At 45.7% G+C, this 16684-nt stretch overlaps 1 protein-coding gene across 1 annotated transcript in view; it reads right to left on the bottom strand.

Annotated features, from left to right (window-relative positions):
• The window catches only part of DPF3 (double PHD fingers 3), a 271445-nt gene that overhangs the window by 151593 nt on the left and 103168 nt on the right, over positions 1 to 16684 (bottom strand). Inside the window, exon 2 of the mRNA XM_070417223.1 lies at positions 5242 to 5402. Within this exon, the coding sequence (XP_070273324.1) occupies positions 5242 to 5402 (161 nt within the window). The remainder of the gene's footprint in view (positions 1 to 5241; positions 5403 to 16684) is intronic.

Genomic DNA, 16684 nt, shown 5'->3' with positions numbered 1-16684 from the left:
ATTGCCGAACAACCATGAGCTCCCAATTGGTCAGAATTATTCCACCAGGGTGGAGGCTGCTGCATCAACCACCTGGCCAACCTGCATCTGCGGGCCCCATACACCTACCTCTCTCTGGGCTTCTATTTCCACCACCACGAAGTGGCGCTCGAGGGTGTGGGCCACTACTTCCACGAGTTGGCAGAGAAGAAGCGCGAGGGCACTGAGCATCTCTTAAAGGGGCAAAACAAGCACGGTGGCCGCATTCTCTTCCCGGACATGCTGAAGCCTCCCCAAGGTCAGTGGGGCAAAACTCAGGACGTCATGCAAGCCGCCCTGGCCTTGGAGAGGCACCTGAACCAGACCCTTTTGGAGCTGCAGGCCCTGGGTTCTACCACGCAGACCCTCAGCTCTGTGACCTCCTGGAGAACCACTTCCTGGATGAGGAGGTGAAACTGATCAAGAAGATGGGCCACCACCTGACTAACATCCGCAGGCTGGCCGCCCCCCCAGGCTGGGCAAGTATCTCTTAGAAAGGCTCACCTTCAAGCACAACTAGGGGCCTTTGGAGCCCAGAGGGCTTTCAGAGGTCCCTCTGCATCCCCGGGTGCCTGGCTTTTACCTGAGCCTCTTCCCAAAACTACTAGCCATTCTTTTAACCACCTTGAAGCCCTCTCCCATGCATTGGATCGAATGAAACAATAAAGCTTTTTGCAGAAAAAAATAATCAATGTAACATCATATTAACAAACCACAAAAGAAATATTGCATGAGCATCTTAATAGACTCAGAAAAATCAGTTGGCAAAATCCAACATCCATTCCTGATTTAAAACGCTCAAACTAGAAATAGGACCACCCTCAGCCTGATAAAGAACTACAAAAAAAACCTACATCTAACATCATGCTTAATAAAGAAACAATGACCCTAGCTGGTTTGGCTCAGTAGGTAGAGCGTCAGCCTGCAGACTGAAGGGTCCCGGGTTCCATTCCAGTCAAGGGCAGCTTTCGGGTTCGATCCCCAGTAGGGGGCATGCAGGAGGCAGCCAATCGATGATTCTTTCTCATCATTGATATTTCTATCTCTCCCTCTCCTTTCCTCCCTGAAATCAATAAAAATGTGTATTTTTAAAAATAATGAAACAATGAATGCTTCCTCTCACCACTTTTACTTAATATTGCACTGGACATTACAACCAGTGCAATAGACAAATAAAATAAAACTTGTCTATATTGAAAAATGTTCTTAATTTACTAACAACATAATCAATTATGTGGAAATGCTGTGGAATCTCTGGAAACCTAATAGAACTAATATGAGTTTAGAAGGTTGCATGATATGCAATCAATTTACAAACTTAATTGTACTCTATACTAGTAAAGAAAAATCAGAAATTTAAATTTTTAAAAGTCCATTTACAGCAATATCAAAAATATTTTAAGTACTTAGAGATAAACCTGACAGAAATGTGAAGATCTGTATACTGAAAAATAAAAAGTATTGACGGGAAAAATTAAAGAAGACATAAATAAGTAGGGATATGCCATATTTGTGGGTTGGAAGACTCAACATTTAGAACTGTCAATTTTCCCCTACTTGATCTATTGATTCCATACAATCCTAATCAAAATCCCACATATTTTTGTGAAAATTGACACACTGATTGTAAAATTTCACGTGGAAGTGCAAAGAAGGTCAAATAGCCAAAATACCTTGGAAAAAGAACAAATTTGGAGGGCTAACACACTATCTGATTTCAAGATGCATTATAAAACTACAATAATCAAGACAGTGAGTTATTAGTGTGAAGACAGACAAATAAGTGAAACAGAATTGAGAGTCCAGAAATAGATCCACATACATGTGGCCTCTAATTTTTTACAGAGGTACAATGGCAATTCATAACTCAACAAATTATGCTGGAACAATTGGATGTCTATCTGCAGAAAAAACTTTAATCCATACCTTGCTCCATATTAAAAATTTCATTCAAAATGGATCATAGACCTAAATATAAAACCTCAATTATAAAGCTTCTACAGAAAAAAAAAAAAAAAACACACCTTGACCTGGGATTAAGGCAGCAATTTCTTAGATACAACAAAATCACAATTTAGAAAATAACAAATTGATCAGCTCGGCTTAAATACCTGCTCTTTGAAAGATACTATTAAGATAATGAAAATACAAGAAACAATCTGGAAGAAAATATTTTCACAGCGTATGTCAAATAAAGGTCTTGTATCCCCCCTGTACCCTCTTCCACCTGCATCCAACTCACTCCCCCCACCTTGAAATTACCACATTGTTGTCCATGTCCATGAGTTCTTTCTTTTTTCTACTCAATCCTTCTAATCCTTCCACACACCAATACCCTCATCCCCCCACCCATCCCACCTCATCCCCGCCACCAGAGCTGTCTGCCTGCTCTTTATCTATGAGTTTGTCCCTATTTTTGTTAGTTCAGTTTGTTCATTAAATTCCACCTATGAGTGAAATTATATGGTAGTTGTCTTTCTCTGACTGGCTTACTTCACTTAGTATAATGTTTTCCAGGTCCATCCATGCTGTCGCAAAGGGTAAAATTTTCTTCCTTTTTATGACCAAGAACTATAAAAATTTAATGACAACAAAACAAGCAAGCAATCTATTTTTTAAATGGACAAAAGGTGAACCCTTGCCCTAACCGGTTTGGATCAGTAGATAGAGCATCGGCCTGTGGACTGAAGAGTCCCAGGTTCAATTCCAATCAAGGGCATGTACCTTGGTTGCGGGCACATCCCCAGTTGCGGGGGGCGGGGGGTGTAGGAGGCAGCTGATCGGTGTTTCTCTCTCATCGATGCTTCTAACTCCCTATCCCTCTCCCTTCCTCTCTGTAAAAAAATCAATGAAATATATTTTTTTAAAAGGTGAACCCTTTACCAAAGAACATATATGCATAGTAAATAAGCACTTGTAAAGATGTTCAACATCACCGAAACCGGTTTGGCTCAGTGGATAGAGCGTCGGCCTGCGGACTGAAAGGTCCCAGGTTCGATTCCGGTCAAGGGCATGTACCTGGGTTGCGGGCACATCCCCAGTAGGAGATGTGCAGGAGGCAGCTGATCGATGTTTCTCTCTCATCAATGTTTCTAACTCTCTATCTCTCTCCCTTCCTCTCTGTAAAAAATCAATAAAATATATTTAAAAAAAAAAAAAAAAAAAAGATGTTCAACATCATTGTTAATTAGGGAATTCAAAATAAAACCACATTGAGAGACAACAATATAACTTAGAATGATTAAAACTTTAAAAATCTAACCATACCAAGTGGTGGTGAGAATATGGAGGAACTGGAACTCAAGTATATTGTTGGGTTGCATGTAAAATGATACAACCACTTTGACAGCAAGCTTAGCAGTTTCTTAAAATGTTACACATACACCTTCTTTACATTCTAGTCATTACACCCCTAGGTACTTTACCCAGAAGAAATAAAAGTACATGTCCACCCAAAGACTTATACACAAATGCTCACAGCAACTTTGTAATAGCCAGAAACTAGAAACAAATCCAACTGTCCATCAAAAGGTGAATGGGTAAACAAAATGTATTCCGGCCATACAATGGAATACTACTCAGCATAAAAAAGGAATGAATTATTGATGTATGTTAGAATATGGCAAGGTTGCGGGTTTGATCCCCGGTCAGGGCACATACAAGAATCAACCAATGAATGCATAAATAAGTAGAACAACAAATCAATGTTGCTCTCTCCCCTCTCAAAATAAAAAGGGGAAAAAAAGAAAAACAAAATATTCTCGGTGAGGATTAACAACAATTTACTGTTAATTTTGAGTGGCTTTTTTTTTTTCATGTTTTTTTTCCTTTGAAGTTTTTTTAAAATCTATATTGTTTAAAGTACTACATATGTCCCCTTTTTTCTCCCATTTACCCCTTATAGCCCCCGCCCCTTTTTTTTTCTTTTTTTGTTTTTGTTAATCCTCACCAGAGGATTTTTTTTTCATTGCTTTTTTAGAGAAAGTAGAAGGGAGGGAGAAAGGGGGAGAGAGAAAGAGAAACATCAGTGTGAGAAAGACACATTGATTGGTTGACTCCCACACGTTCTTGACTGGGACTCAAACCCTCAACCTTTTGGTGCGCCGGCCCACACTCTAACCACCGAGCCAGGGCAGCCAGGGAAACTTTGAGCTTTGATAGCTATTCCTGGTTTATTGGGGGGGAAGAGGGGTTAAGTTCTTACCATTTTTTTGTTTGTTTGCTAATCCTCACCCAAGGATATTTTTTTGTTGATTTTTAGAGAGAATGGTAGGGAAAGGGAGAGACAGAGAAACACTGATGTCTTTTCTATTGGTTGCCTCCCCCACGCGCCCCTTCGGGCGGGGATCAACCCAAGGTACATGAATCAAACCCAAGACCCTTCAGTCCCCAGCCTGATGCTCAAACCCGTGACCCTTCAGTCCGCGGGCTGATGCTCTATCCACTCCGCCAAGCCTGCTAGGGCAACTCATTACCATTTAGACATACATACTGAAACATTTACAGACAACAACAAAGAACAGATTTGATTAGCTTCAATATAACCTGAGGTCAAGGAGGGAAGGGGGAGGAGAGCGTAAATGAAACAAGAGTGGCCATAAGTTGGTCATAGTTGACTCCGGGTGATAAACACATGGAGATTCATTCTATTATTCTCTCCGCTTTCGCATGGGTTTGAAACTCATATAACAGGTTTTAATTACCTCTATAATCTCCACCCAGTCTTCTCTCTTTTTTTTTTAAGAGTAACTTTATTAGTTTTAGAGAGAGGAGCATCAATGTGAAAGAAAAACATTGATCAGTTGCCTCTCGTACACCCTTGTCCGGTGACAGAACCGCAGCCTGGACATGTGCCCTGACCTGGAATCGAACCCCAGTCAAGAGCTACGAAGGGCCCTCGCTGGTTTGGCTCAGTGGCTAGAGCATCGGCCTGCAGACTCAAGGCTCCCAGGTTCGATTCCGGTCAAGGGCACGTGCCCAGGTTGCGGGCTCGATCCCCGGTGGGGTGGGGGAAGGGGGCGTGCAGGAGGCAGCCAATCAATGGTTCATCATTGATGTTTCAATCGCTCCCTCTCCCTCTCTGAAATCAATTTTAAAAATAAACAAAAGAGCTACAAACATCAGCGAGTTTCTAGGAAGAACCCTGCCCGCGGTCCGGCCTGCCCCACCCCCACCCGCGTGCAGGGATTCCCAGGCCTAACCCAGCCCGTCCGGTAGGCTCACCTGGGCCCCGGTGCCGCTTCTCCATCCAAATGTAGCAGTTGTTTTGGGCCACCCCGGTCTGCGAGTCCAGAAAGGGCAGCCGGACACTGCGCTCGGCACACAACCGCGAGTTGTAGCTCCGACAGTGCTCGATCGCCTCTTTGTAGAACTGGTCGCCGAGCCTGGCGGGCAACAGAGAGGAGGGTGAGGCCAGGGAACCCGACTCACAGCCTGGGGAGCGCTACCCACCCGCTGAGGGCCGGGGCTTGGCCCGCGGGCACATCCAACCGGGGGTCGCCTCTCCAGCGGTTCTGGTTCCTGGAAGGAACCCACCAGGAACCTTGGAAACCTCTTTCTCCAAGAACCCAGGGCCCCGAGCGCACACTGGGGAATTAGTAAACCGAGACCTCATTTAAAACGGGGTCTGGAGCCTGGAAGCGAGAACCCTTAGGACCGAGCCGTCCTAGACCCGACGCCCTGGTCATCCCGGTGGCCGAAGCGCTCCCAGCCCCTCGACGCGCCGCTATGGCCTCCGCAGGAAGTGATGCCCGCGCTCCCTCCCGGAGGGGACGCCGCCCATGCAGCCGCCCGTCCAGCCGCCACGCAGCCAATGGGAGGCGGACGCCGCCAGCAATGAGGAGTCACAGAACTTCCAACTTTCGTTTTTGCCGATTGAGTCTTCCCGGACTGCAGCCCCTCCCAAGCCCAGAAACGGTTCCTCTCCTTTGTTTCTCGGATTTGGACAAGAGTCACCATTAGAGAGCGGCCGTAACTGCCAACTCTTGTGTTGTCCCCCAGAGAACCAACTTTGCTGGAGAAAGATCTGGACATTTGTTTCACCGAGAATGACAAGTCCCTGTTCTAGGAAGCACGCGGTTCCATTTCCAAAGAGAGTTAGCTCTGGAACCACCCTGTGCATGGGACCTCAGGAAGAGCCGGCTTCTAGAGCGCCCTCATTAACATGCCCCAGGAGACACACTTTGTTCTCAGTGATTGCCAGCAAAGACAGTCTAGAGCAGTGGTTCTCAACCTTCCTAATGCCACGACCCTTTAATACAGTTCTTCATGTGGTGGTGACCCCCAACCATAAAGTTATTTTCGTTGCTACTTCATAACTGTAATTTTGCTACTGTTATGAATCTTAATGTAAATATCTGATATGCAGGATGTATTTTCATTTGAACATAATTAAAGCATAGTGATTAATCCCCAAAACAATATGTAATTATATATGTGTTTTCCAATGGTCTTAAGCGATCCCTTTTAAAGGGTTGTTCAATCCCCAAAGGGGTCGCGACCCACAAGTTGAGAACCACTGGTCTAGAATGAACCCTACTCTCCAGCATAGATGCACAGATTTCCATTACAATAGACCAGGGGTCCTCAAACTTTTTAAACAGGGGGCCAGTTCACTGTCCCTCAGACCGTTGGAGGGCCAGACTATAGTTTAAAAAAAAACTATGAACAAATTCCTATGCACACAGCGGCGGCAAAAACACCCGGCGGGCCACATGTGGCCCGCGGGCCGTAGTTTGAGGACCCCTGCAATAGACAAACTATCTAAATAAAAGACTTAGAAGGACAGAGGAGACAATCCATGATGGGAGAGCTATGATTAGGGAAGGAGGTAAAGAGGGGCATGCACCAGTCTTTTAAAACCACACACTTACAGAAAAATAACTTTCTGCCCTGACCGTTGGGCTCAGTGGATACAGCATTGGCCTGTGCACCAAAGGGTGGCAGGCTCGATTCCTGGTCAAGGGTACATACCTTGGATGCAGGTAATCAATGTGTCCCTCTCATCTCTCTCTCTCTCTCCCCTCACCTCACTTTCTTCTACTCTAAAAATCAATGGAAAAAATATCCTCAGGCCTGGCCAGTGTTGCTCAGTGGTTGAGTGCCAAACTATGAACCAGGAGGTCATGGTTTGATTCCTGGTCAGGGCATGTGCCCAGGTTGTGGGCTCAATCCCCAGTGTGGGGCATGCAGGAGGCAATTACTCAATGATTTTCTCTCATCATTGATGTGTCTATCTCTCCCTCTCCCTTTCTCTCTGAAATCAGTAAAAATAATTTTTAAAGTATATTTTAATATTTTTTAATATATTATACTAGAAGCCCGGTGCACAAAAATTTATGCACTTGGGGGGGGGGGGGGTCCCTCAGCCCGGCCTGTGCCCTATCACAGTCTGGGACCCCTCGGGAGATAACGACCTGCTGGCTTACGCCTGCTCCCAGGTGGCAGAGGGCAGGCCCAATCCCTAGGTGCAGCCCCTGGTCGGGCTCAGAGCAGGGCCGATTGGGGAGTTGAGGCGCCGCCCCCTGTCATGCACAGAGCAGGGCTGATTGGGAGGTTGCGATGCCACCCTCAGTCACACTCAGGGTGGGGCCGATTGAGGGGTTGGGGCACCGACCCCTGTCACACTCAAGGCAGGGTCAATGGGGAGGTTGCGGCGCCACCCCCTGTCACGCACAGAGCAGGGCCAATCAGGGGGTTGGGGCGCTGCCCCCTGTCACGCACAGAGCAGGGCCCATCAGGGGGGTTGGGACTCCGTACCCTGTCACGCACAGAGCAGGGCCAATCAGGGGGTTGGGGCGCTGCCACTGTCACACTCAGGGCAAGGCCGATGGGGAGGTTATGGCTCTACCCTGTCACACACAGAGCAGGGCCTAGGGGGGTGGGGGGGGTTGGGGCACCTTCCCCTGTCACACACAGAGCAGGGTGGATAGGGAGGTTGTGGCCCCGACCCCTGTCACACACAGAGCCGCAGGGCGATCAGGGGGTTTGGGCGCTGCCCCCTCTCACACTGACCCCGGTGCCAGGAGGCCTCGCGGCTCCGCTGATCCCAGTGCTGGGAGGCATATTACCCTTTTACTATATAGGATAGAGGCCTGGGGGCTGGCTGGTTTGCCCTGAAGGGTGTCCTGGATCAGGGTGGGGGTCCCCACTGGGGTGCCTGGCCAGTCTGGGTGAGGAGCTGAGGGCTGCTTTCAGGCTGGTGGTTGTTGACTGAAGCTCCCAACCGCTCCTTTTTTTTCTCTTTTTTTATTTTATTCTGGGCCAGCTTTAGCTCTGGGTCTAGCTCTGAGGCTTCCGCTGCTGAGTGTTCTATAATCGAAACAATGTATAACTCTAGCTCTGAGATCCGGGCCTTCTATATTTGTTAGAATGTTTCAAACTGCCAGCTCAGAGGCCGTTGGAGTCTACAGTCCCTGGAGCAAGCAAGCCTCATGTTCGCTTCCAGCTGCCTGGCTGCTGGCCGCCATCTTGGCTGACAGTTAATTTGCATAAGGATATGCTGATTAGCCAATGGGAAGGGTAGCGGTCGTACGCTAATTACCATGTTTCTCTTTTATTAGTGTAGATATATACACATATATATCTGTAAATATATCCTCAGGTGAGGATAACAAAAATAAATAAATAAACAAAGCTCAATAGAGCTTTTTAAAAAAAGAACTTTCTGATGATAAATAAAAGAAGCATTTAAAATAATAATAGTTGATTTTGAACTCAAAATAATTCAATTCAAAACCTAGAAAGATCTTTCTGGTTTTCTGATTAAGCACAGTAAATTGTATATTCCTGAATCTTTGGTATCCTTGGACATGTGGTAATGCTACTCATTTTAAGATAGTATCCTTCTCAAAGGCCAAAAATATAACATTTATAAAAACTGATCAAATGTAAGGCACATACCTAAAACTCATATCAAATTATATTGAAGGTTGAGAAAACCAAGATGGCAGCATAGGTAAACACCTGAAATTGCTGTCTCGTACAACCACTTCAAAAACACAACTAAAAGACAAAACGAACATCATCCAGAACCACAGGAAGGCTGGCTGGGTGGAAATTCTACAACTAGAAGGAAAGAGAAAAGCTCACTGAGACTCAGAGGAGGTGCAAAATTAAAGTGCAGAGGTACGGAGGCGCACGTGGAAAGGGCTGGCAACTGAGGACACAGTTGTCTTTTTCAATCGGGAGGGAGACACAAGCTCCCGATGGCCCCAACTCCAGTTCCGGGCGAGTCTCTGGGGACCCAGACTCATATGGGGAGAAACTGGACTGTCTGGCAGCGGGCGGAACTCCAGGGCAGCTTTCTCTCAGAGGTTCTTGCAGCGATTAACTCGGGACACTGAGACCCAGGACCTCTTAGGGCAGGGCTGAGGATTAGGCATAGCTGTTTGCTCCACCCTGTTGATTCTCTGAGACCCCACCCCACCCAAGCTGTGCACAGAGGCTTTTGCATATGAATGGCCTGGCCCTTTGCAATCTAAAATTACCTAACAAACTGCAGCTGGGTCAGAGAGACCCAGAACATCCAAAAGAAGGCCCAAAGGCTCCACAGCAGCTTGCATTGCTTCATAGCTGGTCCTCATCTGGGCACTTCCAAATCCCAAGCAAAGAAGAGGAATCTGCAGATCTCTCCGTAGCTCCTGCTGGGTAGCCTCAGGCAGAGGCTAAATTAGCACCTCCTTAGAGATCCAAGTGCCAGTGTACCCAGTGGTCAGAGTGGGACCATCCAGATTACAACTCCTCAGATCCATAAGGGACACACTCAGGGGGCAGACTCAGTGAGCACCAAAGCCCCACTGAAGCAAGTCTTGCCCCATAAGGGTGTCTCCAGCACAGAAGTTCTCCCACTGCAGACACAGCTGATTCTCACAGCCAATTGGCCTGGAGGTCAATTCCTCCCAGTGATACCTACAACAACCAAGGCTTAACTACAACAAGACTGTGTACAAAGCCCACAAGGGGGTGCACCAAGAGTGTCCATCTCAGGTAATTGGGGAGGCTGAGCCACTGGGCCCTATAGGACACCTAGCACAGAAAGCCACTCTATCAACACAGGGAAGCATAAAAAATGCGGAGACAAAGAAACAGGTCACAAATGACAGAAATGGAGGAAAGCAAATGACTGGATATAGAGTTCAAAACCACAGTTATAAGGTTTTTCAAGAATTTTCTAGAATCCACCAATAAATTTAGTAAAACCTTCAGTAAGTCTGGTGAGACCCTTGAGGATATGAAAAAGGACCAACTAGAAATTAAGTATACACTGACTGAAATAAAGAATATTATACAGAGATCCAACAGCAGACCAGAGGATTGCAAGAATCAAGTTAAAAATTTGAAGTACAAAGAAGTAAAAAACATCCAACCGGAAAAGCAAAAAGAAAAAAGAATCCAAAAATACGAAGATAGTGTAAGGAGCCTCTGGGACAACTTCAAGCGTACCAACATCCGAATTGTGAGGGTGCCAGAAGAAGAGTGAGAGCAAGATATTGAAAACCTATTTGAAGAAATAATGACAGATAACTTCCCCTACCTGGTGAAAGAAATAGACTTCCAAGTCCAGGAAGCACAGAGAACCCCAAACAAAAGGAATCCAAAGAGGACCACACCAAGACACATCATCATTAAAATGCCAAGAGCAAAAGACAAAGAGAGATTCTTAAAAGCAGCAAGAGAAAAACAGTTAGTTACCTACAAGGGACATACAATTGACATACGATTGTCAGCTGATTTCTCAACAGAAACTATGCAGGACAGAAGGGAGTGGCAAGAAATATTCAAAGTGATGAATAGCAAGAACCTACAATCAAGATTACTTTACCCAGTAAAGCTATCATTCAGAATTGAAGGTCAGATAAAGAGCTTCACAGATAAGAAAAAGCTAAAGGAGTTCATCACCACCAAACCAGTATTACATGAAATGCTGAAAGGTATTCTTTAAGAAGAAGAAGAAGAAGAAAAAGGTAAAGATAAAAATTATGAATAACAAATAGATATATATCAACAAGTGAATCTAAAAATCAAGTGAATAAAAAATCTGATGAACAGAATAAACTGATGAATATAATAGAATCAGGGGCATATAAAGGGAGTGGACTGACAATTCTCGGGGGGGAAAGGGGTGTGGGGGGTGCGGGAAGAGACTGGACAAAAATCGTACACCTATGGATGAGGACAGTGGGGGGAGGGGGCGTTTAAGGGCAGAGGGTGGAGTGGGAACCGGGTGGAGGGGAGCTATGGGGGGAAAAAAGAGGAACAACTGTAATAATCGAAACAATGAAGATTTAAAAATAATAATATTGAAGGTCAACTGTAATTGAAAATAATTCAATTAAATCTTTAAAGTTATAGCAATAATATTTGTTTTGCCTACCAAATTAATAAAGAGCAAAATTTTGAAATTTAAATCACAAAAAAAATCAATGAGATCAAATACCTAATAAATGACAGATAGGCACATGTTGAAGGTTAATAAATGGCTCCTGAATACAAATGTCATAACATAATCATTGCCAGGTGAACTTGAGCCTCTTCACAGAGAGGAGGAGGAGACCGGAAGGGGAGAGCCTGGGAACGCAGGGCCAAAGGGAGAATCAAGTAGCTCATTTTGAAGCAACATTATGAATGTCCCTTTGTTTTGATTCTATGTAGATTTGAAAAGCCAAAATCAGGGAGGGAAAGTCACTAAGTTAAAAATAATATATCTCTTAAACCAAAATATTTAGAGGAATAAAGAAAGCAAATTTTAAATAAAATTTCCCACACTTTTTTTATTTTTAAGTCAGTGTATCAGAGTCTACCAAAGAGTTTAAAGCAAATTTCTCATTCTAGGAGGATACAATTGTTGCAGCTTCTGAGGCATCATTTCAAAATTACTTACTGACATGCCCCCTTAAAAAAAAAAAAAAGCCCTTTATTCCTTTTTCAACTCTGAATATCTTCACCCAACAGAAAGGCAAAACGTGTTCAGAAAGTGTCCCACCAGTTGAAAACCAAACTGTAATCAAATTGTAATAGTTACACAGCTGCAACTGAATTGGGAAGGGCAATGAAAGCCCATTAAAATGCTATAAAACATAACAACACATATGCTGATGTAATCAAGGTTGGTAACAAGGATCATGAGATTGATCAAAAATAAAGAAACATTTCCTACAAAGTGTTCGCATGTGTGTCCCACCAGCTTAAACGTCTCCTAAAGTGACATGGCTCAGCACAGGCAAGGTGGCCAGCGTGGCCAGGGCGCCCTGATGCTCCAGCTCCCTCCACAGCACAGCGACCAGCCACGCCACACTGATGGGAGCTGACACGAAAGAACACGTGACAGGGAGGTGTCCAATGTGAGAAGCAGTTATCTGTTTTCCCACAATCTTTGGAGAGACTGCCAAAAGAGATATTAACTACTCCAACCCCAGAAAGTCTGCAAAAAGATAACCCATTAAAAAAACAAAAAGAGTCCTGGCCGGTTTGGTTCAGTGGATAGAGCGTCGGCCTGTGGACTCAAGGGTCCCAGGTTCGATTCCGGTCAAGGGCATGTACCTTAGTTGCGGGCACATCCCCAGTGGGGAGTGTGCAGGAGGCAGCTGATCGATGTTTCTCTCTCATCGATGTTTCTAACTCTCTATCCCTCTCCCTTCCTCTCTGTAAAAAATCAATAAAATATATTTTTTAAAAAAAGAAAATTGTACACTAAAACTCATCAACTGGAGAGAAGAGAGTCTCCATTTTTAAAACAAACTTCTGGAAGCCAAGACAAAAGGAATCTATAGTAGGTGCTCAAATTGGACTTTTCCTGCTATGCTCGTAACTCACTTCCAACAACTTCAATCCAAAAGAGAGGAACAAGAAAGTGAACTTGCTGAAAATGAAAAGTGAGGCCCTAGCTGGTTTGGCTCAGTGGATAGAGTGTTGGCCTATGGACTGAAAGGTCCTGGGTTCGATTCCAGTCAAGGGTACATGCCCGGGTGGCAAGCTCAATCCCCAGTGGGGGGCGTGCAGGAGGCGCCCGATCAGTGATTCACTGTCATCATTGGTGTTTCTATCTCTCTCTCCCTCTTCCTTCTTCTCTGAAGTCAATAAAAATATATTTTTTTAAAAAAGAAAAGAAAATGAAAAGTGAGGTTGGCCAAGTCCGTGCCCGATGCGGAATGGAACAAGAAAGTCAAACAAAGTGGTGCACTGAGTGAAAATTAATTTCATCCTAAATACTTTCCACTTTCATAACATACAACGTTATTAGTAACAGGCATGCTGGGGGTGTATTTTTAAATGTACTCTTTGTGTGAATAATACCTCCCTTATGTAAACAGAAAAGGCTTCCTGGGGACTGGAACAACTGTATTAAAGATTGAAGCTGCAAAAATGTGACATCCAACACCCTCTCTGCCATCCTCTCCAGGGAAGGCACTTTTAAACAGACCGGGCGATGGCAGAGATTTGGAAACAAAACGTAAAGCCTTTTCCAAGATATGGGAGGAGAAAGGAGGCTTGAACCTCCTTGGTAAATTCAAGCAGCTCTTCTCCAAAAGTTAATTAGCCAAAATCTTCACAAGGCTTGCTCTGCTGTCTAGAAGAAAATAATAGCCAGGTCTCCCTAACCCATGGAAAGCAATTTAACAGGAGAGAGGACAAATGTCCTTTTCAATGTGGTATTTCTTTAAAAAAAAAAAAATACCCCACAGTGATAGGATCTCAGAGGTGACATTTGCATTTGAGTTGCAAGGGGCAGAGGGAGCAAGGAAAAGCTGGCAGCGAATGACTCATTTTGTGAAGTGGTGACCAGCGTGCCACAGGCTGGGTCAGGCACAGCCAAGCCTCAGCCATCACCTATCCACACCAAACCAAGAGGGCTGGCTTTCCTGCTGGATGATAGACGTCCTAGGCTGGCACAGGCAGAGTAGAACGATGTTCTCGTCTGCAGCTGACTTCAGGCTACTCACGACTGCAATCAGAAGCGAGGAAGGCCAGGGAACCAATTGCTGGGCTCTCCGCGTGGAGCCGTGCTGGCTGCCTGGGCCTGGGGCTTTGTGAGGGGTGAGCTCCCTTAGGACCCACCTAGAATGAAAGTAGCCTAGCTGTGAGAGTGCTCCATGACCCCCCTGCAGCACATCTGTGGAGAAACGGATTCCAGGGGCCAAAGAGGACCCACAGTGGGAAAAGTGAGACTGCTCCAAAATGAATGCCAGGGAGGCTCTAACGGTGATTTTCAGGGCCCGTAGCACACACACACAACCCTCAAGACTCTTGCTCCTCTCCTTCCTCACATTTTCACTTCCCTCTCCCTTGAGACCTGACTGCTGTTCTCATAGATTCCAGACCCAGCCCTCCAACCCAGACACCTGGGCTCTCTGGCTCTTCACTGTCCCTCTGGTCCTGTGTTCTGACCCAAGGACAGACGCCCTGCCTTACCGCAAACACCTGTCCAAAAGCAACTTCCTCATCTCTTGCCAGAACCTGCTCCCGCCCCGGAGTCTCCACTCTTCTAGGGTCGGGGATGGGGAGAGGAACACTGCTCTCCTATCTCCCTAGCGAGCTGTCCTTGGCCCTTCCCTTTCCTTCACTCCATCTGGCACTGAATTCTTTCCTTTCTTAGGGTTTGTCCTTTTCCTCCATTCCCACTGCATGGCCACAAATCCCCTTGGACTGTAAAAAGGGACCTTGGCCCATCACAGTTATCTGTGCACAAAAACAGGAATCAGCAGAGATAAACAGAAGCCCTGGACTATGGCAGGATTTCTGTCCCCTCCTTCCCCAGGGGCTGCTCTTTTGTGCATGGGCACCTGGATTTTCTGCTGTCCCACCCAGCTACCCATACTTCCACAGCGGCCCACAAACACAATAAAACTCATCTACAGCAACAGACTAACTTCCTCCTGTGTGCATTTAAGTATGTTTAACTGAGGCATGGAAAACCATCTCCCATTTATGTAATTTGTGTGTGTGTATGTGTTTTGTTTGTTTTGTTTAAAAATATATTTTTTACTGATTTCAGAGAGGGAATCAAACTGTGACCTCCTGGTTCATAGGTCAACATTCAACCACTGAGCCATGCCAGCCTGGCTCTGTAGTGTTTTATAATTAGCAAGAGAGGGGCAATATTGGGCAAGGTGGGAAGCTTTTCACTTTCCTCATAGTTATACTGTTCCTAAAGCTGCCCTTGACACAAAGCCAAGTTTCGTGTTTGCTATGGACTGAAATACGTGTCTCCCCCACCCGCCCCCCAAATTCACATATTGAAGGCCTAACCCTCAGTGTGGGTATTTGGAGATGCAACATTTGAGGATGAAGGGATTAGTTCCCTCATAAGAAGAGAAATCTCTCCTCTTTCTTTCTCTCTCTCTCTCTCTACTTTCTCCACCCGCCCCCACCACCACCCCTCCCCCCCCTCCCCCCCCCCCCCCCCCCATGTGAAGAGACAGCATGAGAAAAGCCATCTGCAAGTCAGGAAGAAAACCCTCAACCATCACCAGAACTAGCCTGTGCTGCTACTCTGATCTCAGATTTCCCAGCCTCCAGAATTGTGAAAAATAAATGTCTGTTGTTTAAGCTATCCAGTCTATGTTTGTTTTGTTATAGCAGCCCAAGCTGACTAAGACAGTGTTTCTGATATTTAACATAGGAAAGGGCTATAGGTGATGGGTAAGAGATTCCAATCCCCTTCCTCCCTCATCCTGTCCCCTTCCAACAAAGACAACAATAACACTACTATTAATAATATCAATATATCAATTTCAACTCAATTCATTGCTTAATATTTGTCTTCCCTACTAAACTATAAACTCCACGAGGGCACCGACCACATTCACAGGGCCACTGCACACAGCCAGTCGGGACTTGCACTGAACAACTCCAGGAGGCACTGCTCACAGAAACTTCAACATGAAAGGCTCCCTGGGGGGCAGTGCATACTTGGCCTTTTTATTGATTTACCCCAGTGTCCTGTACAGAGAGCCCAGCACACAGTAGGTGCCTAATAAGTCTTTGTTGAATTGCTTCCAACAATTCCTCTGCCGATCGCCTACGGTAGGGGTTTAAATGAGAGTGGTAAAGCATATTCTGCGTGCATGGGTGTGGTCTCCTGAGTTTTTTGCACATATAGGTCGGTGTTTTAGATCGCATGGCTGTCTACTTGCAACTTTGGGGAAAAAAATACGAGAGAATGTCTGCAATCGCTCTCATTTAGTTCAGCTCCCGGGTTATTGCAGCAGGCTCCTGACTACAATCACTGTAACTTTTCTCCTACCCACCCTGACAAAAAGAACTCGCCCTCAACCCAGCGTTTAGTCTTGGACTTCTTAGTATAGTAGCCCAGATGGCTCTCAAAGGTGCCCAAATTCCTTTACCAAACCGTCAAGGCCCTTGAAGAGGTATGGGCGGGGGGGGGGGGGGGGGGGGGGGGGGGTAGGGGTATGGGGAGCAGAGGAAAAAGGACAGAGACTGGGAATCAGGCAGATCTGAGTCCAGCTCCACCCCTTACTGGTTGCACAGCCCTGAGGCAAGTGACTCATCCTCCCTGAGTCTAAATTCTATTTCCCACATGTGGGTATGATCAGTGGTCATTCCTTTCTCCTTCCCCCAAAGAGTAATATTGTCTGCCACTTTGTGAGTGACCCTCTGCCTGAGCTGGCCCGTGCCCTCCACGTGGCACACATACACACCACACTCA

This window comes from Myotis yumanensis, unplaced genomic scaffold, assembly GCF_028538775.1.
Source record: "Myotis yumanensis isolate MYYU_CA2020_CCGP unplaced genomic scaffold, mMyoYum1.0.hap1 SCAF_1, whole genome shotgun sequence".
NCBI classification, from domain to species: Eukaryota; Metazoa; Chordata; class Mammalia; order Chiroptera; family Vespertilionidae; genus Myotis; species Myotis yumanensis.
The sequence above is the reverse complement of the archived record's forward strand: the minus strand, read 5'-3'. Positions and strand labels throughout refer to the sequence as shown.